The sequence below is a fragment of the Podarcis filfolensis genome (assembly GCF_964270895.1).
Source record: "Podarcis filfolensis genome assembly, chromosome: 9".
NCBI classification, from domain to species: Eukaryota; Metazoa; Chordata; class Lepidosauria; order Squamata; family Lacertidae; genus Podarcis; species Podarcis filfolensis.
In genome coordinates this window covers 72,377,311-72,400,435 of record NC_139610.1, presented here as the reverse complement: position 1 = coordinate 72,400,435, position 23,125 = coordinate 72,377,311, and the positions used below count along the sequence as shown (strand labels likewise).

The window sequence follows — 23,125 nt, the reverse complement described above, 5'->3', positions numbered from 1 at the left end:
GTGTTTACTCTTATTTTTTTCTTGTTTTTTTATTATGTGTGTTTGTATATCTGTTTTTTGTAAAATCTTAATAAATATTTCCTAAAAAAAAAAAAAAAGAATCATAGAATAACAGAATTGGAAGGAATCCTGAAGATTGTTTAGTCCAATCCCCTGCAATGAGGTTGTCCCGGACGGGGATCGAACCTGCAACCTTGGCGTGATCAGCGCCACGCCACGCTCCCAACAACTGAGCTACCCAGGCTGACATTGGGACATTTTGTATACAGTGGTACCTTGGTTCTCAGACTTAATCCATTCTGGAAGTCCGTTCCAAAACCAAGGCGCGCTTTGGTCATGCCAAACGGATCAATCCGTTCCAGACTTTTAAAAACAACCTCTAAAACAGCAATTTAAGATGAATTTTACTATCTAACGAGACCATTGAGCAATAAAATGAAAGCAATAAACAATGTACTGCAGTCACACAATCAGTCAATTAATCAGTTGGTAGTTGAACTGGGTTCCACACAGTCACAGAAACAAAAAGGAAAGAGCCAGAAAAACGCAAAATAAATAGCAAAAACAGACAGACCTCAGCGTAACACTCTAAACCAGTGTTTCTCAACCTGTGGGTCCCCAGATGTTGTTGGACTACATCTCCCATCATTCCTAGCCAGCATGACCAGTGGTCAAGGATGATGGGAGTTGTAATCCAACAACATCTGGGGACTCACAGGTTGAGAGCCGTTGCAACGTAAGCATAACACTCAAAACAGAGCTTGTTTGGCTTCAGAAAAAAGTTTGCAAACCAGAACACTTACCTCTGGGTTTGCAGTGTTTGGGTTCCAAGTTGTTTTAGTACCAAGACGTTTGAGAACCAAGGTACCACTGTATTGGAAAAGAACTGTGCTGTACCCTACACATGGCAGGTCTTTTGGGGGGGGGGTAAGGATAAGAGCATTCAGAAATATGACCTGAGTCTGCCTCTCAGGTTTCTGAGGCCACTTCCATGTCTTAAGAGCAAAGGCGGATTTGTAGAACCATGTTAAATTATGTGCCCAAGAAGTTACTAGTCCTTAGGAAGGTATCTGACGAGTCTGCAGTTTTGTGATAGCTTTAGTGGTGGAAGGAAGTAGCTCTGTGTAGAGTAACTACTACAACATCCCAGCAGAATGAAAAATACGGGGAATTAGATCTGAGCCTTGTTGCTCAAAGGTAGGAGAATAACGCAGCTATTTAGAATCAGAAAATTGTAGAGTTTGAAAGGACATCAAGGGTCATCTAGTCCAACCCTCTGCAATGAAGGAATCTCAGCTGAAGCATCCAGGACAGATGGCCATCCAACCATTGGAACTTAAGCCTCTGAAGATAAAGGGTTGATTCACACATTCTGTCTTTCAGGTACAAGGTGCTCTGCTGTGGATAATTCCTGTGCTCTGGACTTGCAAGTGTTTTTCATTGTCCTAGACCAGGGGTCAGCAAACTTTTTCAGGAGGGTGCCAGTCCACAGTCCCTCAGACCTTGTAGGGGGCCGGACTATATTTTTTTCGGGGGGGAATGAACGAATTCCTGTGCCCCACAAATAACCCAGAGATGCATTTTAAATAAAAGCACACATTCTACTCATATAAAAACACGCTGATTCCTGGACCGTCCGGGGGCCGGATTGAGAAGGTGATTGGGCCAGATCTGGCCCCCAGGCCTTAGTTTGTCTACCCATGTCCTAGACCTAGACAACCAGTGCCAGGAGGAAAACACAAGTTATTTGGTGGTGACGCCATTTCTCATTCCACAGCACAGCACAGCACAGCTTGATTGATTGATTGATTGATTGATTGATTGATTGTATTTCTACCCCACTGTTCAAAGGAATCCCAAAGCAGCTTACAAGCAATAAATAATAATAATAATAATAATAATAATAATAATAATAATAATAATAAATTATTTGTATCCCACCCTCCCCAGACGTAGGGACACCTGAAATGTCCTTGCCTTGGCCATCTTCAGCTCATCATACATCTCCTTTAGCAAAATGACAAACTGGGTCTGAGAGGCTTTCTGTGGGGAAACTGAAAGGTGAGCCCATTTCTGCTCCCAGATTCAAGAGTTAAATATTGGACAGTGCCAGCTGGGGAGGAGTGTAGCTCCATTAAGGAACACCTGCTGTGTGTGCAGAAGGTCCCGGGTTCCAATCCGGACATCTCCAGGAAAGGCTGGAGAGAGCCCTATTTGAAATCTTGGAGAGCTTCTGCCAGTCAGTGTTGACAGTACTGAGCAATATGCGACCAAGGACAAGTCATTTTTTTTATTTCCCCCGTCTGTGCTCACTCTTTTACTAGCTGGCTTGTTTCCTAATGGCAAACGCTTCTCCGTGCATCTGTGCCTGAGGTCGAAAACAAGAAAGGAAAAAGTTTCTGGCAGTGGTTGTGTCCAACCCCCCCCCCTTTTCCTAAATCATTATTATTATTTTCTCGGTGGTAGCAATTTGGTGGAGAGCCAGTTGGAAGGCAGGATGTGGCTTTGTTTAGCTGTAATAATGGGGCAGCCTTTACACTTTCTTGCACACAAACACCCACTTTTAATAAGGCTTGTCCCACCCTCCACACAATAGACCGTGCCGAGATACTGAATCGACAGTTTCCTGAAAAGCGCTCCAGACGCAACGCAGGCACACCCGGGGCAAACCACCGGGAAACTCAACCGGCAAGCGAGAGCTTCCAAAACATGGGGGGGCGAGGGCAGGAGGTGGGTCCCGCTGCTGGGATAATCCCCCCCCCCGAAAGGAGGGGTTGCGTGGATATAAGAAGGAACCCACTCTGGCGGCGCCAGGGAATTCCAGAGAGAGAGCCGTCCAGAGACAAGTGGTCTGGGACGGCATGGGTATCATTCTGCACACAATAGTTGCGTTTCCTCACATTAATAGCAAAGCCCTTTTCATGTCGCCAGGCACAATGCCGGCCCCGCGAGCTCCATCTGATAAATCCTATTTTAGAAACCCTGATGTCAGGGTGGGATGCCGGCCACTTCAGCGCTTCCTTCTCCAAGAATGGAAAATGGATGGGCCAATTGTGTTCCCTGATAGGTTAGGCCTCTGTCCGTGCTTCCTGGTTGACAAGGGCAGTTCGAGAAGGGGGAAAATAATTTAAATGCTTCTTAGGAACTTCACTCACCCAGCTTAAAGCCTTTGCAACGCTTGTGCACAGTTCTCGCGTGCGGTTTTGCGGTCGGAGGCCGGAGGGTTTTGTTTCAGATGAGCCAGGATAAACCCTGAATGAGCAAGGGGGAAGTCAAAATGGTCTGGCCTCTGTATAGTTTGCAGAAGAGGTTGCTGTGTGTATGGGGAGGTCAGCAATGTCTAGGCAACACAATGACCGTGTACATACGCAATGGACAATCTTTATAGAATTCCTTGGGACACGGGTGGCGCTGTGGGTTAAACCACAGAGCCTAGGACTTGCCGATCAGAAGGTTGGCGGTTTGAATCCCCGTGAGGGGGTGAGCTTCTGTTGCTCGGTCCCTGCTCCTGCCAACCTAGCAGTTCGAAAGCACATCAACGTGTAAGTAGATAAATAGGTACCGCTCCGGCGGGAAGGTAAACGGCATTTCCATGTGCTGCTCTGGTTCGCCAAAAGCGGCTTAGTCATGCTGGCCACATGACCCGGAAGCTGTACGCCGGCTCCCTCTGCCAGTAAAGTGAGATGAGCGCCGCAACCCCAGAGTCGTCCACGACTGGACCTAATGGTCAGGGATCCCTTTACCTTTACCTATAGAATTCCTTCAAACCATAACAAGTACAAAATGAAAACTTTAGACTCAAAATCTCTGAAAATCTTTAAATGAAGCGAGGTACCAGACTTTGTACGATGAACGACAAGCTGTGAAGCTTTGTGTATTCAGCAAATATGATGTCCAACACTGAACAGTGATTCCGGATATTGACTACTGTTTCGTAGAATTCTTCGTCAGCGTGGTGGGAGGATATAGAATTGCCTCATAAACTGAAAATATTTTCTTGACAGATGATGACCTGCATGCACATATCACTTTACAAAAATTATAAACTATAATACAAACAGTATTGAAAAAGAGTACATACCCCATCTTATTTTGAATGAATATATGTAGATGAAAATATCAAATACTGTGTATATGGGGAGGCCAGGTGCTGCCTGGATCTAGAGATTTCTTCCAGTGCTCAAATAAGGCAAGCTCTGGTCTCAGGGTGTCCATGTGTCATACTTTGCAGAAGACAGTCCTCTGTTTGAATGGCTACCAAGATATCTGAAGAAGTGTGCATGCACACGAAAGCTTATAGCAATAACTAACTTAGTTGGTCTCTAGGGTGCTATTGGAAATAAAAAAAAATATATATTATTTTGTTTCGGCTGCCAGGGGGACAGGCTTCTGCCAGAAGCCATCCCCTCCTGCAATAGCTCCCCAGGATAAACCTGGCTTTAAGGGACCGTGGTGGAAGTTGCTTGTCTATTGCAATCACCTCGACACCAGACCGAGCAGGGATGCGAGCAACCTGGGTACCATATTCCTTTTCTATGGTGAGATTGCTTGCATCTCTTTTTAAATTGCAATTACAGTGGTACCTTGGGTTACATACGCTTCCGGTTACAGACTCTGCTAACCCAGAAATACTACCTCAGGTTAAGAACTTTGCTTCAGTATGAGAACAGAAATCGCACGGTGGCAGCAGGAGGCCCCATTAGCTAAAGTGTTGCTTCAGGTGAAGAACAGTTTCAGGTTAAGAACGGACCTCCGGAACGAATTAAGTACTTAACCTGAGGTACCACTGTACAGTGGTACCTTGGTTCTGAAACGCCTTGGTACTCAAACAACTCGGAAGTAAGTGTTCTGGTTTGTGAACTTTTTTCGGAAGCTGGACGTGCTCTGTTTTGAGAGTTACGCTTCCAATTTGAGTGCCACACTTCCATGTTGAGTGTTACGCTGAGGTCTGTCTGTTTTTGCTGTTTATTTTGCGTTTTTGAGCATCAGCTGCTGGAAGCCACAGGATCTGGGAGTGCTCTTGCGCTTGCAAGTTTCCCACAGGCATCTGGTTGACCACGGCAAGAACAAGATGCTGGACTAGATGGGCCTTAGACCTGATCCGGCAGGTCCTCCTTGTGTTCTTTTGCGTCGCCTGGCAGGTCTGCCCCAAACGGTCCCAGTTTAGTTGCCCCTGAGCCTTGTATGCACTTCAAAATGCAGGTTCTCAGTGTACATTGGAGCATGGGATTTTTTCCCTTCCCCGTCTGACAGAATGAGCAAGTTACGGTGGGGTGCGATGAAACCTGCGGCTTCCAGGGGGTTGGAAATCTCAACCCCTCCTGCTCTGCTGCTGGGTGAGAAGTGAAATCGCCACAGCTCAGGGGATGCAACAGGTTCCTTCGACGAGAAAGCGAAAGGGGCTGCTATTTTTGAGAACTGGCGATGGCAAGACAGCTGTCTCTTCGGCACGCATGCGAAGGAAAGAGCTCAGCCAGGCTCAGCGAGGGACCCAAAAGGGCGATGGAAACCTTATTGGATGTTTCACACCTCTTTCAACATAACATGGGCTTCCAGACACCTGCTTATAAGCTCTCCAGAGTTGGGCAGAGGTTGCAATTTCTTAGGATCCCTTTTGTTTCTCTCCCTTGTTGCCGACAACTGCAGCACCACCCCAGGTCTCAGTCGCATCCCTGAAATTAAAAAATATATAATAAGGAATAATAATGAGGTGGTCTTAAAAGCTCAGAAAAGACAAAAGAGAAAAACACAACACAGGCCGTTTTTTGTTTTTCTTCAGATTTAGGTGCGAGCTAGTTTCCTATTTTTAAGTATGATTCCAATTAGGTGTTTGTGTTTTCTTTCTGCAAATAGGAACGGATGACTAATTCTGACCTAGGAGAGAGAGATCCTGGGTAGAAATCTCAGAACAGCTCGCTTGGCTCCAGTAATGAGAGCTGCTTTTGAAGTATTAAAACAGGCGAAGGAAAAAAGTTACGACGTCAGTTGTATAATGTCAGCAGAGCTAAGCAGCTCTTTATTGCATCTCAAGTGTTTTCGAGTATATCTTCCATCCCTTAAATCACCTAGTGCCCTCCAGGTATTTTGGACCAGATCTCCGTTCCATCATCCTGGCTGTTGGCTGTGTATGTTGACTGATGGGATTTGGAGTCCAGAAGAGGGCACCATGTTGGGGAAGCTGGCTTTAGCAATCTTCAGCACAGCCCTGTAAGGCGAGGCAGGCTGCATTAGGAATATGTGTGTGTGTGCAGTTTAGGTTCCCCAGGACTCTGGGTGTTTCGCCTTGGTGGAGAAGAAGGTGTTTGTGATGCAGAGGCTGTGATAAGAGGACAGCTCAAACAGCCTTTGTCTATTTTCATTCATGATGACCTATGCACTTGTCCTGTGTGTGATGATCGTCCCCAACTCTGGCACTGAAACCTCCCAGCTAGGAAGAGGTCTTCGTAATCTGGGACCCTCCTGGCAGCCCGGACCAGTTCCTCGTAGAACTGGTTCTTGGTTTGTACATCAGAGCACATAGTGGGTGCATAGATGCTCAAGGTGTTGACCAGACCAGAACTGGTTGTGAGGCGGAGGGAAAGCAACTGTTCTGAGCCATTGGTCGGCGGTTCTTTCGCAGGCAGAAGGGAGCTACTCACTGCAGAGCTGGGCCTCCACAGTTGGAGACATCAATGTTCCCGAATACCAGTTGCTATAAGCCACAGGAGGCAAGAGGCCTCTTTGTGCACAGATTCTGCTTTTGGGGTTCCCTGATGAGGCATCTGGTTGGCCACTGTGAGAACAGAATGCTGGACTAGATGGGCCATTGGCCGGATGATGATGATGATGACGACAATAATAATAATAATAATAGTAATAATAATAATACTACAGTGGATGCTCGGGTTGCGAACATGATCCATGCAGGATGCACGTTCGCAACCCGCAGCATTCGCAACCCGTGTCCGCACATGTGCCGGTTGCAATTCGGTGCTTCTGCGCATGCGCAAAGAATGATTTAGCGCTTCTGCACATGCGCGACCGCCGAAACCCGGAAGTAACCCGTTCCGGTACTTCCGGGTTTCGGCGGTCCGTAACCTGAAAAAACGCAACCTGAAGCATCTGTAACACGAGGTATGGCTGTAATATTCATTCATTCCCTGCCCAGCTGGCTGGGTTTCCCCAGCGGCTCTGGGTGGCTCCCAACAGAATGCTAAAAACACAATAAAACATCAGACGTTGAAAACTTCCCTAAACAGGGCTGCCTTCAGATGTCTTCTAAAAGGCAGATAGTTATTTGTTTCCTTGACATCTGATGGAAGGGCATTCCACAGAGCTGGCGCCACCACTGAGAAGGCCCTCTGCCTGGTTCCCTGTAACCTCACTTCTCGCAGTGAGGGAACCACCAGAAGGCCCTTGGCGCTGGACCTCAGTGTCTGGGCTGAACGATGGGGGTGGAGATGCTCCTTCAGGTCTACTGGGCCGAGACCGTTTAGGGCTTTAAAGCTCAGCACCAACACTTTGAATTATGCTTGGAAACGTACTGGAGCCAATGCAGGTCTTTCAGGACAGGTGTTATATGGTCTTGGCTGCCGCAGCAGGACTCTTCTTCCATTCTTATGGCATAGGCAAGAAGACTGACCACCTGCCTCTACATAAGGCATCTTTCCAATGTTCCCCATTCATCTCTCCCTAATTTTAAATCTGGTTCTCCCAACTTGCCCATTGATGAATTAAAGAAGCAAGTTGGTCTTTTTAACCCTCTGAAACTTGGGCCGCAAAGACATTTCTACCCCCCCACCCCCCAAATCCTTCATAAATTTCATGCCCGAGTCAGCATATAATTACACTAATGGCGTGGGCATTCTGCCACTCAGGTTTTGAGAAGGCAAATTCTGATTCGTCAGCAAAACCATGCTAGATTCCTCTTGCATTGCATCTAATTATTTGCATATTTTTATTGGATTTCTCCACATCAATTTGTGTTTTTTTTTAAAGACAATAGGGGGGGGAATGTATGTTCGTCTCTGAAGGAAGACAAGACAAGACTGTGGTTAGCAGTTCTGCTCCTGTCAGCATATTCGCTTCAATATTTCTTCGGCAAGTGGCAGGCATTTTTGCTGCAGGGCTGATGAACAGCCAGTTGCAATCCCTAGGAATTTAATGCACGTCACGAAAGGCTGGTGGGGTTTTTTAAGAAACTGTATTTATGAAACAATAAGAAGTGCATGAGGTCAGGAGCATCTGTATTGGGCCGGAATGGCTGGCATGCGATCGTTCTTAAAACGGGGCCAAAACGTATATTACCGCTTCACACAGGAAAGCTGTGAAGGCCGGTCTGTCATCACAGATCATAGAAATGTAGAGTTGGAAAGGGGTCCCACAGGTCATCCAGTCCAGCCCCCTGCAATCTGCTATATAGTTCTGCAATGCTTTCTCAGAGTTTCTGCATCTTGAAGAGCCTATAGTGCAAAAAAATAAATTAAAAATAGCCAGGAATGGGTGGGGATTAAAACCTGCAACAGGTGCTATAAGGAGTTGAAGGATTTCAGCAGCAAGTGAGAGGCATGTCCTGACTGGAAACAAATCATTGTGTCTGCCCCAAAACCTTTGCAGGTGCAGTATTATTATTATTATTATTATTATTATTATTATTATTATTATTAATAATAGAATTTATATACCGCCCTATACCCAGAGGTCTCAGGGCGGTTCACAGAAAAGATCACAATATATAAAATCAAAATAAATGCAATAACCCAATAACACACACAGGCCCCCCAAAGAGCCACATTTTAAAAGGGTATAGGATGTCAGTCATGTCAACCAAAGGCCTGGTTCAAAACAGCATCGCATCTAACTGCCTTGAAAGCACCGTGAGCGTGAATCATCATCAATGCAATAAAAAGGGACATATCCGTGGACCTCTCAAAGTCATTTTTGTTTTATAAGAAGCATGGAATCATGGAATTGTAGAAGAGTTGGAAGGGATCCTGAGGGACCGCGACTTAGAAAGTCTTTCCGGTGCCTCGGGGAGGCATGCGAGCTCTGTGTCATGGGGGCGAGGCAGGGCCAGATTTAGGTAAGCTACTGAAGGTAATGGGGCCCTTTATTATATGTCCAGCTGTCCTTTGTCAACAACAAATTGCCAATGTTTTTTGTGTTGAATATATGCTATATGGTCATTTATGGACCTAATAGGAATCTAAAGCCATTTGCACATGCAGAATGTAGGCACCCTATATATAGAAATGAGCAAACCCGTGATATTTTAGGGAGCAGGCTAGCAGGCGGGGCCCATGACTTACATCATAGGAGCCTACACAACACAAAACATTGCTGTATGTAGATTTTATTTCATCTCTTTTTTATCTTCTATTTCGGAAGTGTAAATCTAGGTTTTTTTCCTTTAATTTTTTTGGGGGCCCCCAAGAGAGTGGAGCCCTAAGCTATAGCTTGATTAGCTTATACGTAAATCCGGCACTGGCCGGAGTGGTTGTGTCCCAGGCGTGTGCCAGCCCTGTGCTGCTTTTTCGGGCAGCGCTGGGCCTGCAGGGAGTCCAAGCCATCGTATCCCTCCTGGGCGCCCTCCAGCCGGGAAAGATATAATATATATAATATAATTTATTATTTATACCCCACCCATCTGGCTGGGCTTCCCCAGCCACTCTGGGCTTCTTCCAACAAAATATTAAAATACAGTAATGCATTAAAAGCTTCCCTAAACAGGGCTGCCTTCAGATGTCTTCTAAAAGTCTGGTAGTTGTTTATTTCCTTGACATCTGATAAGAGGATGTGCCACTACCAAGAAGGCCCTCCGCCTGGTTCCCTGTAGCTTTGCTTCTCGCAATGAGGGAATCGCCAGAAGGCCCTCGGAGCTGGACCTCAGTGTCTGGGCTGAACGATGGGGGTGGAGACGCTCCTTCAGGTATACTGGACCGAGGCTGTTTAGGGCTTTCAAGGTCAGCACCAACACTTTGAATTGTGCTCGGAAACGTACTGGGAGCCAATGTAGGTCTTTCAGGACCTCTGTTATATGGTCTCGGCGGGCGCCCCCAGTCACCAGTCTAGCTGCCGCATTCTGGATTAGTTGTAGTTTCCGGGTCACCTTCAAAGGTAGCCCCACATAGAGTGCATTGCAGTAGTCCAAGCAGTAGATAACCAGAGCATGCACCACTCTGGCGAGACAGTCTGCGGTCAGGGAGGGTCTCAGCCTACATACCAGATGGAGCTGGTAGACAGCCGCCCTGGCGGCTCAGATGCCCTGCAGGTCCAGTGCCGCCCGGGGCGAGCCATCCCTCCTGCACACCCATAACTCCGCCACTACTGAGGGTCCTGCAATGCAGGAATCTAAACGAAAGCATCTATGACACTTGGCCACCCAACCTCTGCTGAAAAACCTCCAAGGAAGGAGAAACCACCACTTTCCAAGGGGGTTCGTTCAGCTGTCAAACTGCTCTTACTGTCAGAAAGTTCTTCCTGATATTCAGTCAGAATCTCCTTTCTTGTAACGTGAAGCCATGGGTTCAAGTCCTGCCCTTCAGAGCAGGAGAAAACAAGCTTGCTCCCTCTTCCATGAGATATTCGAAGATGGTTTTCATATCTCCACTCAGTCTCCTCTTTTCCAGGCTAAACATCCCCAGCTCCTTCAACCGTTCCTCATAAGGCTTTGTTTCCAGACCCTTGATCATCTTGGTTGCCCACCTCTGCACACCTTCCAGTTTGTCAATATCCTTCTTAAATTGGGGTCCCCAGAACTGGACGCAGGACTCCAGGTGTGCTCTGACCTAGTGGTGGTGGAGATCCTGATCAGCTCTCCACCAAGCTGTTATTAACCATGGAATGCAAGGTTTCAGATTCCTGGTTGGAGTAAACCAGATTTGGGGGTGCAACGCATCGGGGAAGAGTTAGAGCCCCATGGCTCAACCCAAATCAAAGCTGCTTCCACAGAAAGAAAATTGCCCCAAGAGCTCTCAAACGCCAGAATTTGTAATCTGGCTCAGTAGCTGGCCTTTCTGAGATGAAATGGGACGAACATTTAAATACGAAAACATGGGTCACAAAGATGGGATTTTCCCCTAGGTGTGATGCGAACCTACAATTGCAACTTTTCCTCTTCTTTTCCAGCAGAAAGCGAAGGCGCTGGGTGCGTTTTATTACACACATCAAGAAAGGTAGGTACAATTGTCTTTATTTATTACTGTTGTCTTTTAAGAATAACTTGCCTTTAACACACTCTCAGCGCAGAAAGGCGCTTAGCCTTAGCCATTCCCTTTTCCATAGAGTAGAGGAAATGTGCGTCTCTTGCTGTCTCTAAAAATCAGTTCACCTAAATCCCTAAAGTTTGAAGTTCTTCTGAAATAATAATGATTTTCACTCTCCTTAGTGCAGTAGTTCTCCCTTTGATGATGCTGGGGATGGTTATAACAATAATATTAATAATAATAATACAATTTTATTATTTATATGTCACCTATCTGACAGGGTATTCCTGCCTTACAAGAGGCCCCCAGACCCAGGGGTCAATTGTGGGCTCTCCCAGCTGCTTTTTTTTTCTTGCCATCAAGATTCTCCCCTTTCCAGGCTGCTTTGCATCTTTTTCGAGGGTTTCTGCCTGCCTGGAATATGCCTTTGAACTCTGGCAGTGCATCTGAGAAAGATGAGAGAGGGGTGTGTGCGTGTGCAGAAAATAGCCCACTGCACAAAGGTGACATTTGCTCCACCCACTTTTCCCTCTGGCCCCACCCACTGCTGCCCATGCGGCCCCTGAGAAGTTGCCCAGAAGCAAATGCGGCCCATGAGCTCAAAAACATTCACCGCCTCTGCCATTCTGGAAGAGAACGTAGAACCAAATAAACATAAGTATTGTAAGTCTCTGAAAGTCTTTGTAGACTATGCAAGTCTCTGAAAGAAGCAATGGGTCAGATTCTTATCTGATGAAAACAAGCCGTAAAGCTTTGTTATATGACGTCCAGTGCTGCTGAAGTGGTCCGCAAACAGATGTAGTGAACAGTGATTCCCGATATACCCACTGTTCCGTAGAATTCTTCTTCAGCACAGCAGACGGATACAGAAATGCTTCATAAACCCATCTATATGGTGAATGGAATGGTATAACAACAATATCTATGGAGCAGTGGTCATAAAGTTATTCGGTTCTATGTTTTGAAGAGAATCCACCAAGAGTGCACATTTAGTGACTTTCAGAGATTTATAAGATTTCTGTTTATTTGGTTTCTCATATTGTTCAATGTTCCGGATAGACTACCGTATTTTTCGCCCTATAGGACGCACCGGCCCATAGGACGCACCTAGTTTTTTGGGGGGGAAATAAAGAAAAAATATATATTTCCCCCCCCCCAGCCGCGGGAACTCCCGCAGGGCTCCCTAGGCTGCGGATAGCTTCCCGAAGCGCGTGGCGCTCTGCTTCAGTGCGCCCTGCACTCCGGGCAGCAGGCTGCTATCCGCAGCCTAGGGAGCCCTGCGGGAACTCCCTCAGGCTCCCCAGGCTTGATGATAGCTTCCTGAAGCCTGGAGAGCGAGAGGGGTCGGTGCGCACCGACCCCTCTCGCTCTCCAAGCTTCAGCGAAAGCCTGCATTCGCCCCATAGGATGCACACACATTTGCTCTTCATTTTTGGAGGGGAAAAAGTGCGTCCTATAGGGCGAAAAATACGGTATATAAAGAGTTTAAATTGATATTGCATTGTTGTACTTGGTCATCATGTTGCCTTGGATATTACTGATAATTGTTTGCAACACAGGGGTTTAATTGTTTGGTTACTTATTCTGGAAGAGAAGGCATGTTTCTCCTTACGTTGGGCTGAGTCTGATGCTGGCAAATCACAGAGCATAATTGTGCAGAAGGCTCTCAATTCCGGCTTGGAAAGGCTCCATCTCCCAACAGCCACAGCCAACATGCCCAGTGAGCAGGAATGATGGGAGTTGTAGTCTCAGAGCATCCTGAAGACCATAGGTTTCCCCATCCCTTTGTGTAGGCAACATTGAGGTAGAGGAGCCCAATGGTCTGTTCCAGAACAAAGCATCTTCCGCTTTCAGCGCAATCACACTTCCTGACATATGAATTATAGCTCGGTTGCCCTCTCCACAGGCCCCTCGTGCCCCATCCTGGCTGCCATACGCCAGTATTTATTTACGACTTGGTATAGCTATAGGAACATTTGCCCCCTGCCAACGAACGGTGCGGCGATGACTGCATAATTACCGTAAAGGAAAGTTAGATTTCCTGTTTCACAAGCACCGGTGCCAGCTCCGCAGCCTGGCAAATTAAAACAGCCTTCCTAAAGCTTTAATCTTTTCTGCCGACATTCTTCCACTGCAGCCCACTCCCTCGAAGGGGGCGATGCCTTTGATGTATATTCCTGCCTCTTAACCTATCCCAGGCTCTTCCTTCCGCACTCGGCGGCTGTGGCAGCTTATGCGCAAGGAACGCATGAAATCCCATAAGGCGCTTATTTGCTTGCTGGGTGGAGAGGAAGGCACCTCTGGAAACCAAAAGGTCTTGCTCTCTGTGCCCAAGGGGGGAGCTGGCCGGGCAAACTGTTGGCAGCGCTGACGGAGATTCCTGCTCCATCCTAGATGGTGGGCATTCAGAATGAAAGGCAGAAACCAGGTGTTTTTCTGGGTCTGCCCTCTTTGTCGTCTTATACCTCTGCTGGGGAGGGATGCGGGTGGCGCTGTGGGTTAAACCACTGAGCCTAGGACTTGCCGATCAGAAGGTCGGCGGTTCGAATCCCCGCGACGGGGTGAGCTCCCGTTGCTCGGTCCCTGCTCCTGCCAACCTAGCAGTTCGAAAGCACCTCAAAGTGCAAGTGGATAAATAGGTACCGCTGTGGCAGGAAGGTAAACGGCATTTCCGTGCGCTGCTTTGGTTCGCCAGAAGCGGCTTAGTCATGCTGGCCACATAACCCGGAAGCTGTACGCCGGCTCCCTCGGCTAATAAAGTGAGATGAGTGCCGCAACCCCAGAGTCGGCCATGACTGGACCTAACAGTCAGGGGTCCCTTTACCTTTACCCCTGTTGGGAGATGGAACTTTGTCCTCTCACGTTAAGCAGTTGGAGAACTGAGGCCGAAGGAGAGTGACTTGTGCAGAACCTCTTAAGTCTCGTTTAAAATAAAAATATAAATCAATTTCTTCCTATCTGGGTTGAGCTGCTCAAGACCTCAGCCTGGCTGCATATTCCTTGAATGAAACTGGCATGTACCTGACTGTTTCAGAGTGATGTTTACATAACTCGTTGGCGAGGAGCAAGGACATACAACTTATAAAATTGTGTTTTTAAAAAATATTCTCTTCTCTCTTTCGCAGCTGCTTTTGTCGTGGTCTGGGAAAGGCTACTAGGGCTTTAGGGTGGGGCAAAGCAGGTGGGAAAAGCCATTGCCTGATAACCAGCAGAAAGTCTCTCTTACCTTGGATAATGTAATAGAAAAGATTCAGAAATTTGGGGAAGTGGCAGGATTTAAAGTAAATTGGAACAAAACTAAACTACTCGTCAAAAACTTGAAGGAAGAAGAAAAAAAGGATTTAGAGCAAAATATTGAGATAGAAGTCCATAAAAAGGTTATCTCTCTCGCCCTGACCTAGCCACTGTGATCCATGCGACGGTCACCTCCAGACTGGATTATTGTAACTCGCTCTACGTGGGGCTGCCCTTGAAGCTGACCCAGAAACTCCAGCGGGTGCAGAATGCTGCAGCGAGGCTCCTTATGGGGTCTTCGCTGCGAGATCACATTCATCCGGTACTATACCAGCTGCACTGGCTCCCGGTGGAGTACAGGATCAGGTTTAAGGTGCTGGTTTTAACCTTTAAAGCCCTATACGGCTTAGGACCCTCGTACCTACGGGACCGCCTCTCCTGGTATGTCCCACAGAGGAACCTACGGTCTTCAAATAAAAACACCCTGAAGGTCCCAGGCCACAGGGAGGTTAGGCTGGCCTCAGCTAGAGCCAGGGCTTTTTCGGCTGCGGCTCCAACCTGGTGGAACGCTCTGACACAAGAGACAAGGGCCCTGCAGGACTTGAGATCTTTCCGCAGGGCCTGCAAGACAGAGCTGTTCCACCAGGCCTTTGGTCAGGGCGCAGCCTGACTCCCTCCTTTGGCAATCTGCACAGAATTTTTGCTTAATGGTTGCCATTAATTTGATTTTAATTAATTTTTATAATGATATGTTTTTAGAATGTTGTGTTATTTTATTGTTGTTAGCCGCCCTGAGCCCGGCTTTGGCTGGGGAGGGCGGGATATAAATTATTATTATTATTATTATTATTATTATTATTATTATTATTATTATTTATTTAGGGAATATGGTTAACATCACGAAATATAAACTTATATAAAGATAATTATGAAAAAAATTGGTTTGAGGTAAAAAGAAATTTAGAAATATGGAGCAGAATGAATCTCTCATTGCTAGGGAACGTTTCTCAGGCGTCGCCCTTCTGTTGCAGTACCTAAAGTTAAAGAATTTCGAGGAAGAAGTCCGAGCTCACCGCGACCTCGACGGGTTCCTCGCCAGAGCCAGCATCATCCTGGACGAGACGGCAACCTCTCTGGACGACGTCCTGCGGGAGATGCTGAAACACTTTGCGGAGGACTCTGACAACGCGGAGCCCAGCTGCAACTTTGGCAAAATCATGAGCACTTTATTCACCGATTCGGGGGCCCCCAGAGAAGGGAATGGTGAGATACCTCTTTTATTTCTTTCTATTTGTCTGAACTGAAAGAGGTCGAGCGTCAGTCCGAAGCCCTGGAGATGCGCTGCCAGTCAGTGTCGACAACACAGAGTTGCGTGGCGAGTTCCCGCCCTCCCCCCAGTGGAAATAATCACACAATTATTAAGGTTAATGGCCTAAATAAAGCCACAGCTTTATTGGTTACAGGTGATGAGTGGTTTTGGCTTAGGCATTGGTCCTAACTGACTATATCTGACTTCAGCCCGTCCGCTTGAAGTCCGGGAAGGGTTAACCACCAGTTAGGGGAGTCCTGCTGATGCGCATCAACTAGGAACTCCCCCGGGGTCACCGATAGGGGGCGTGCCTTAGGCCCTCACCTCTCCAGGCTTTGGACAGGGCCACACCCCCCAGAATCCTTTACCAGACTACCCTTCAATATGTGGGGCAGGTGATGGCGCTTCCTCCCCTCTCCCATCTACAGAACTATACCAATGCCTAACCGCCAATACCCAGAAAGTTGTGACAATTTGCTACGAGGTAGGCAAAAACCAAGTGGCTGGTGCCAATTTGCCAAGTGGAAAAATTCCTACCAGGCCCCTCAACGGCGACCAACCAAGGTCCATAGCAAGGTCAAGGAACGAAAACCTTATAGGGCGGGAGGGTGGGAAACAGGAACAGCTGGTAGGCGGGAAAAGAGGGAGATCCCTGGCCGTGTCCTGCCTTAAATAGGGGAGGGCATGCCCCCTGAGCCAGCTGATTGGCTGGCCAGGGGGTGACAAGGCCAGGAATCCCCCCAATCGGGGGGGGGGGAGCCCGCAACCCCACCTCCTCCGTAGGGTGGAAGTGGCTTTAGATGATCCCAATAGTCTGATGTTTTAAGGCGAGGTTTTCCTGCGCTGCTGCTACCTCTGGAATTTTTATTTATTTGTGAAACTTCCACCCCCTTCCCCTTCATCGCCATGTCCTCTTGAGACGGGTTACATAATAAATGGACATGCACAATGGACTCAACCGGCGTGACATTAAAACCCCGCAAAACAGCATAAAACACTTAAGCTGCTCCTTTTAATAACACGGCAAGGGTGGAATCCAAATCGAGACTTCCAGTTTTGCAAAAGAGCTTTGCCTTTTCTCTGCTCGCCTGGCAGTCCAGACACTCCCTTCTCTTCTAATTCTGGAGGAAGGGTTTTAGGGGACGCCAGCCATGTTTGGGAGGGTGGGAGGAGCATTCCCCAGCCAGGGTGCCAACACAAAGAAGGCCCCGTCTTGGGTCAGGGCTTCCTGTGAGCATCCAGTTGGCTGTCTGGAAAATGGAGTGCTAGACTAGAAGGGTCTTTTGCCTTTTTCCAGTAGGGCGCAATTCTTATATTCCCACAGTTCCATTAGCAGCCCCAAATTGACCCCCCACCCCGAGGGGAAACCCTGGGTAGTGTGTATGTCCTGGGCTGCCCAGATGTTCCCCCTTGCTGATGTGTCGGAAGAACTTAATGTAGTTCCTAATGTAAGTGATCTGCCTCTTGAGTTGTGGTTTAAGAACTTACAAAACCTCACAGGTACTGATAAACACTTCCATGCAATCTGGTGGAAATAATAATAATAATAATAATAATAATAATAATAATAATAATAAATGTTTATACCCCACCCATTCGGCTGGGTTTCCCCAGCCACTCTGGGTGGCTTCCAACAAAATATTAAAATACAATAGTCCTTCAGATATTAAAAGCTTCCCTAAACAGATGTCTTCTAAAAGTCGGATAGTTGTTTATCTCTTTGACATCTGATGGGAGGCTGTTCCACAGGGCAGGCGCCACTACCGAGAAGGCCCTCTGCCTGGTTCCCTGTAACCTCACTTCTCGCAGAGAGGGAACTGCCAGAAGGCCCTCGGAACTGGACCTCAAAGTCCGGGCTGAACAATGGGGGTGGAGATGCTCCTTCAGGTATACAGGACCAAGGCCATTTAGGGCTTTAAAGGTCAGCACCAACACTTTGAATTGTGCTCGGAAAAGTACTGGGAGCCAATGTAGGTCTTTCAAGACGGTCTCGGCGGCCGCTCCCAGTTTCCAGTTACTGTACATTTCAAACGATGACCTGCTCGACTCCTTACCTGCAAAGAAACAAAGTTCACCTGAATTATGTGCTACTTTAATATACCTATGTAGAATTGTACCTACCATTATTGTACAGTGGTACCTCGGGTTACAGACGCTTCAGGTTACAGACTCTGCTAACCCAGAAATAGTACCTCGGGTTAAGAACTTTGCTTCAGGATGAGAACAGAAATCACATGGCAGCAGCGGGAGGCCCCATTAGCTAAAGTGGTGCTTCAGGTTAAGAACAGTTTCAGATTAAGAATGGACCTCTGGAACGAATTAAGTTCTTGACCCAAGGTACCACTGTATAAGCATCTGATGAGTTTCTGTGGTTTTGTTTCGCTTTTGTCGTTGTTTTAAAGCTATTGCGTATATGAAAAGAGTTGAAATTATCACATGTGTATGATAATATACATAATATAATGCAGATGGAACCTCTCTGATATGTAGCGGGATGGTATATACACACTCATTTGTCACTGAATTAGCTTCTAGCATTTTCTCTCTGCTTTTGTCTCCCATAACACCGCTTGTGTCTTCGGTCCAAGCCATGCTTGGCCAGAACGTTTCGTTTCCCAATTAAGCAGGAAGTTGCAAAATGGAACGAGCAGGGAGAATAACCCGATCTACCCTCTTGGAAAACCTACCAAGCCACATTAGCCATTGTTCCTCTTTTCTTTTCAGCTCGAGAGAGGCTGAAACTTCACACTTCAAAGCTGCAATGGGTTTTTCAAGGATGGTGTTTCATTGAGATTTCCCTTTTTTTAATGCTTCTTATCTCTTTATACCAAGACCATTGAGCAGCTGAGAGCGACCCGGCCTGTTAAAAAGCTCAGATAATAGTTTGTGGCTGAATGAAGATGTAATTCCATATATGATAGTCCTTGAATATAATTCGAAATGTATTTAATTTCCTCTTCCTCCCCCTTTTCTGCAGTTCACCTCTTGTCAGATACAATTCAGGGCGTCACAGCGACAGTCACTGGGGTACAGTATCAACAGTCCTGGCTTTGTATCATGTAAGTACAGTATGTTTCTGTTGAAACTTGCCAGAGCATCTCTGTCCAAACTGTGTGGCGGGCACTATATTTTCCCCCTCTTATCGCACGGCTCCATCTCCTTTTTCTCCTTTCTGCGCACAAGTTTCCTGAGGGAAAGCGCTATAGCTCAGTCCTAAATTATCTGCTTTTGCACACAGAAGCCCCTCCAAGTTGAAACCTCGGCTCCTCTAGGTAGGAATGTCTCCAGCCTCAAACCCTGGAGATCTGCTGCCAGGCCAGTGTAGACAGTACTGGGCTAAATGGGCCAGTCGTCTTGACTTGGTATACAATAGCTTCCTGTGTCTAGGGGGTCGGGTTTGGTTTAGAACAGGCCACCGCCTACAGATCAATTGAAATCCAGTGTTTTTGCAAGCAAAATTATGGTGAAAAGGACTACTCCACTAGGAAATCTTGTCAAAGAATCATGGAAGTTGGAAGGGACCCCAAGGGTCATCTAGTCCAACCCCCTGCAATGCAGGAATTTCAGCTCAAGCATCCATGGCAGATGGCCATCCAGCCTCTGCTTAAAAACCTCCAAGGAAGGAGAGGCCACAACCTTCCATCCTACGGTCAAATTAGCTCTTACTGTCAGAAAAGTCTTCCTGATGGTTAGTAGGGCTCTCCTTTCTTGTAACTTGAAGCCATTGGATCGAGTCCGGCCCTCCAGAGCAGGAGAAAAGAAGTTTACTTTCAACCCATCCTCGCCCACAGAATCTCACAAACGTCTCTTTGCTTTATAATACTAATACGAATAATTTATTATTTGTACCCCGCCCATCTGGCTGTGTTTCCCCAGCCACTCTGGGCAGCATTCAACGGAACATTAAGAACAGAATAAAACTTCAGACATAAAAAATTCCCTAAACAGGGCTGCCTTCAGATGTCTTCTAAAAGTCGGATAGTTGTTTATTTCCTCGATATCTGATGGGAGGGCGTTCCACAGGGCGGGTGCCACCACTGAGAAGGCCCTCTGCCTGGTTCCCTGTAACCTCACTTCTCACAGTGAGGGAACCGCCAGAAGGCCCTCGGAGCTGGACCTCAGTGTCCAGACTGGATGATGGGAGTGGAGACGCTCCTTCAGGTATACTGGGCCGTTCTTTATCTCCCATAAATTAACACACACACCCCAACTGCTGGGATAACCCCTCTATAGAAATTGAGCCAGTGGGGCTGGTTTGTTTGGAGAAATGGGGCACTGCCCCACCAGTCTGCCCTTCTCACAACCAATCCAGGGGGTCACACTTCCTATCAGGTTCCTGCTCCTTAAGCCACAGAATTCACAGAACCATGAACTCTGGAGTTGGAAGGAATCATGAGGGTCATCTGGTCCAACCCTTTGCAATGCAGGAATCTTTTTGCCCAACGTGGGATTTGAACCCACAACCCTCAGATTAAGAGTCTCGTGCTCTACCAACAGAGCTAGTTAGTTGGCTGTTCCTGTCTTCCAACCTACCAGTCCCAAAAGGCGCCACCGACTGCTGGCTTTCCTCTCCCTCTTACACCTGGGGAGGTTATGCCAACCCACCATAGAAATATCAAAGAAAGTAAACTGGGACAAAAGCCTGGAACAGTTCCGCCTGATAAGCTGCGTTGGCAAAGGGCCATAACTTGGCAGAAGAGCACCTGCATTCGATATCCCAACGTCTCCAGACAAGGCTGGGAAAATAATCCTTTCTGAAACCCCAGAAAGCTATTGCTCATCTGCATAGAACAGTGACCCTCAAACTTCGCAGTTAATGCAAACCTTTTAAAAATTGCTGGGGGTCTTGGCAGACCACTTGGCAAACTTTCGTTTTCTTTTATCAAAACCAGTGCCGTTCAATGGAAAATGTGGGCCCTCGGCCAACCGGCTAAGAAAAGCCCACTTTTTTTCCCTTTAAAAAGGGAGTTATTTGGGGGGAAGAATTAGCAGGCTGCACCCTTTCCGTTGCGGACATCATTGGCCTTGCCAGCCTGCTTCATAAATCTGGCACTAATTTTATCAGCTTTGGTTGTGATGATCAGGGGCTGAGACCCTGGCCAAGTCAGTCAACCTTGACTTTTTCCGCAACTAACAAACAACCCTTTGAAAACCTCTGCTCCAAAAGATGCTGTACTAGGTGGACCAATGGCTGGCCTTTGTAGAAGGGAGCATCTTGTGTTTGCAAGGCCATCTGATTGGGAGAATTACCTTGCAAACTGGGTACGAGGTTCCTTTAACCAGGGTAAAGGGACCCCTGACCATTAGGTCCAGTCGTGGCCGACTCTGGGGTTGCGGCGCTCATCTCGCTTTATTGGCCGAGGGAGCCGGCGTACATCTTCCGGGTCATGTGGCCAGCATGACTAAGCGCTTCTGGCGAACCAGAGCAGTGCACGGAAACGCCATTTACCTTCCCGCTGGAGTGGTACCTATTTATCTACTTGCGCTTTGATGTGCTTTTGAACTGCTAGGTTGGCAGGAGCAGGGACTGAGCAACGGGAGCTCACCCCATTGCAGGGATTCGAACCGCCGACCTTCTGATTGGCAAGCCCTAGGCTCTGTGGTTTAGACCAAAGCACCACCCGCGTCCCAGCTTTGGGGATATAGTCAGGCATTAGAAATATATATCTGGTACAAATAGGAGAAAGTAAAGAATTAGAACCCAATGGGAACTCACAAAGCAGACTTCTGTGCCTGCAGTGGAACTTTCCCTCCTCTCCTGTTCCCTTCAGCCCTCCTTGCACCCTCAAAATCATCTCTGGAGGGTTGAGGGACCCTCCAGAGCAGATTTTGTGCGTATGTGCAGAGAGGTAAAGGTAAAGGGACCCCTGACCATTAGGTCCAGGCGTGGCCGACTCTGAGGTTGCGGTGCTCATCTCGCTTTATTGGCCGAGGGAGCCAGTGTACAGCTTCCGGGTCATGTGGCCAGCATGACTAAGCCGTTTCTGGCGAACCAGAGCAGCGCACGGAAACGCCGTTTACCTTCCCGCCGGAGCGGTACCTATTTATCTACTTGCACTTTGACGTGCTTTCGAACTGCTAGGTTGGCAGGAGCTGGGACCAAGCAACAGGAGCTCACTCCGTCACGGGGATACGAACCGCTGATCTTCTGATCGGCAAGCCCTAGGCTCTGTGGTTTAACCCACAGCGCCACCCACATCCCTTTTAACCAGGGTAGCCTTAATGCAAAAAAAGCAATAAATAAATAAATAAATAGTCTCTTCGTGATGGTTAAGCAAAAAACCAACACGAAACCAGAACCCACACAGGAACACAATTCTTAACAATTTTCCATTCACTGATTTTCAGCAGCTAAAAGTTGTTCACGTTTTGGTGACTGGGAAAGGAAATGATGCACATTTAACTGTAAATGTATAATTTGTGTGTGTTTGTGTGATGTTGTGACTTTTGTACCAACGGTCCTTGCTGAAAGTTTAATGCTGGAGGAATTAATTATTCCCTGAGCACCTTTTAAATTTGCTTTGTGCATCCTTTCTTTGAGGTTGAAATGACACAGGCTTTGTAAATATATGTCTTTTTAAAGCACGTTCGAGTTAATAAAAACTATGACCTTTCAAGCTCTCGGAGACATAGGGTTTTTTTCCCCCTTGGAGAAAAAGAAAAGTCATTTGGAAAAAAAATAATTTGACTGGTGCTTGGCTGGCTGATCCCCCTGAATGCTCTATTGTGAGGACAAAGAGTGTGTCTAGGTCAATTAGTTTCTAATAGAATCTGAGCTCGCTTGCCTTTTCCAGGAAAGATGGGCCAGGCTGAGATTCTCAGGGCTTTGAGTCGGAGGAGAGCACCAGAATGGATGTTCTTACGCGATAGAATTATTATTAAGCAAATTTACAGCCTACCCTTCAGTGCAAGAGATCCCACGGCAAGGGACGGCACTCACATTACATGAAACAATCCATCATAAACTAGAAAAATTAGAATGAAGAATCAGTACAGAGCGGGCTACTCTCTGTCAATCAACAAATGCACTCGAAGACTGCAAACACCTTATGCCCATATAACCCAGTACTGTACAGACCAGAATTCCCCAACCTGTTGCTTTGTACAGCGGTACCTTGGTTGTCAAACGTAATCTGTTCCGGAAGACCGTTAGACTTCCGAAACGTTCGACAACTGAGGCGCAAAGGGCGGTCAGCAAAGTCAATGGAGAAAAAAGAAAAAAAACTGAGGTACCACTGTAGATGTTTTGGACTACAACTCCCATGATCCCTGGTGTGCTGACTGGGGATTATAGGAGTTGTAGTCCAACAACAGCTGGGGACCCAAGTTTTAGAAACGCTGCTCTAGATGTTGGGCACAGTGGGCTTGAATTATAGAATCAGGATTCCCCCTCACGGGA

General features: G+C 47.1%; 1 protein-coding gene across 5 annotated transcripts in view; it reads left to right on the top strand.

Moving 5' to 3' along the window:
* The window catches only part of SLC4A11 (solute carrier family 4 member 11), a 234,448-nt gene that overhangs the window by 137,180 nt on the left and 74,143 nt on the right, over positions 1 to 23,125 (top strand). For 4 of the 5 annotated variants that reach the window (XM_083571208.1, XM_083571212.1, XM_083571210.1 and 1 more), the window contains exons 4-6: positions 11,107 to 11,153; positions 15,449 to 15,680; positions 18,704 to 18,785. In XM_083571208.1, coding sequence (XP_083427334.1) covers positions 11,107 to 11,153; positions 15,449 to 15,680; positions 18,704 to 18,785 — 361 coding nt within the window. The remainder of the gene's footprint in view (positions 1 to 11,106; positions 11,154 to 15,448; positions 15,681 to 18,703; positions 18,786 to 23,125) is intronic. The other variant, XM_083571209.1, reaches the window with a different exon arrangement.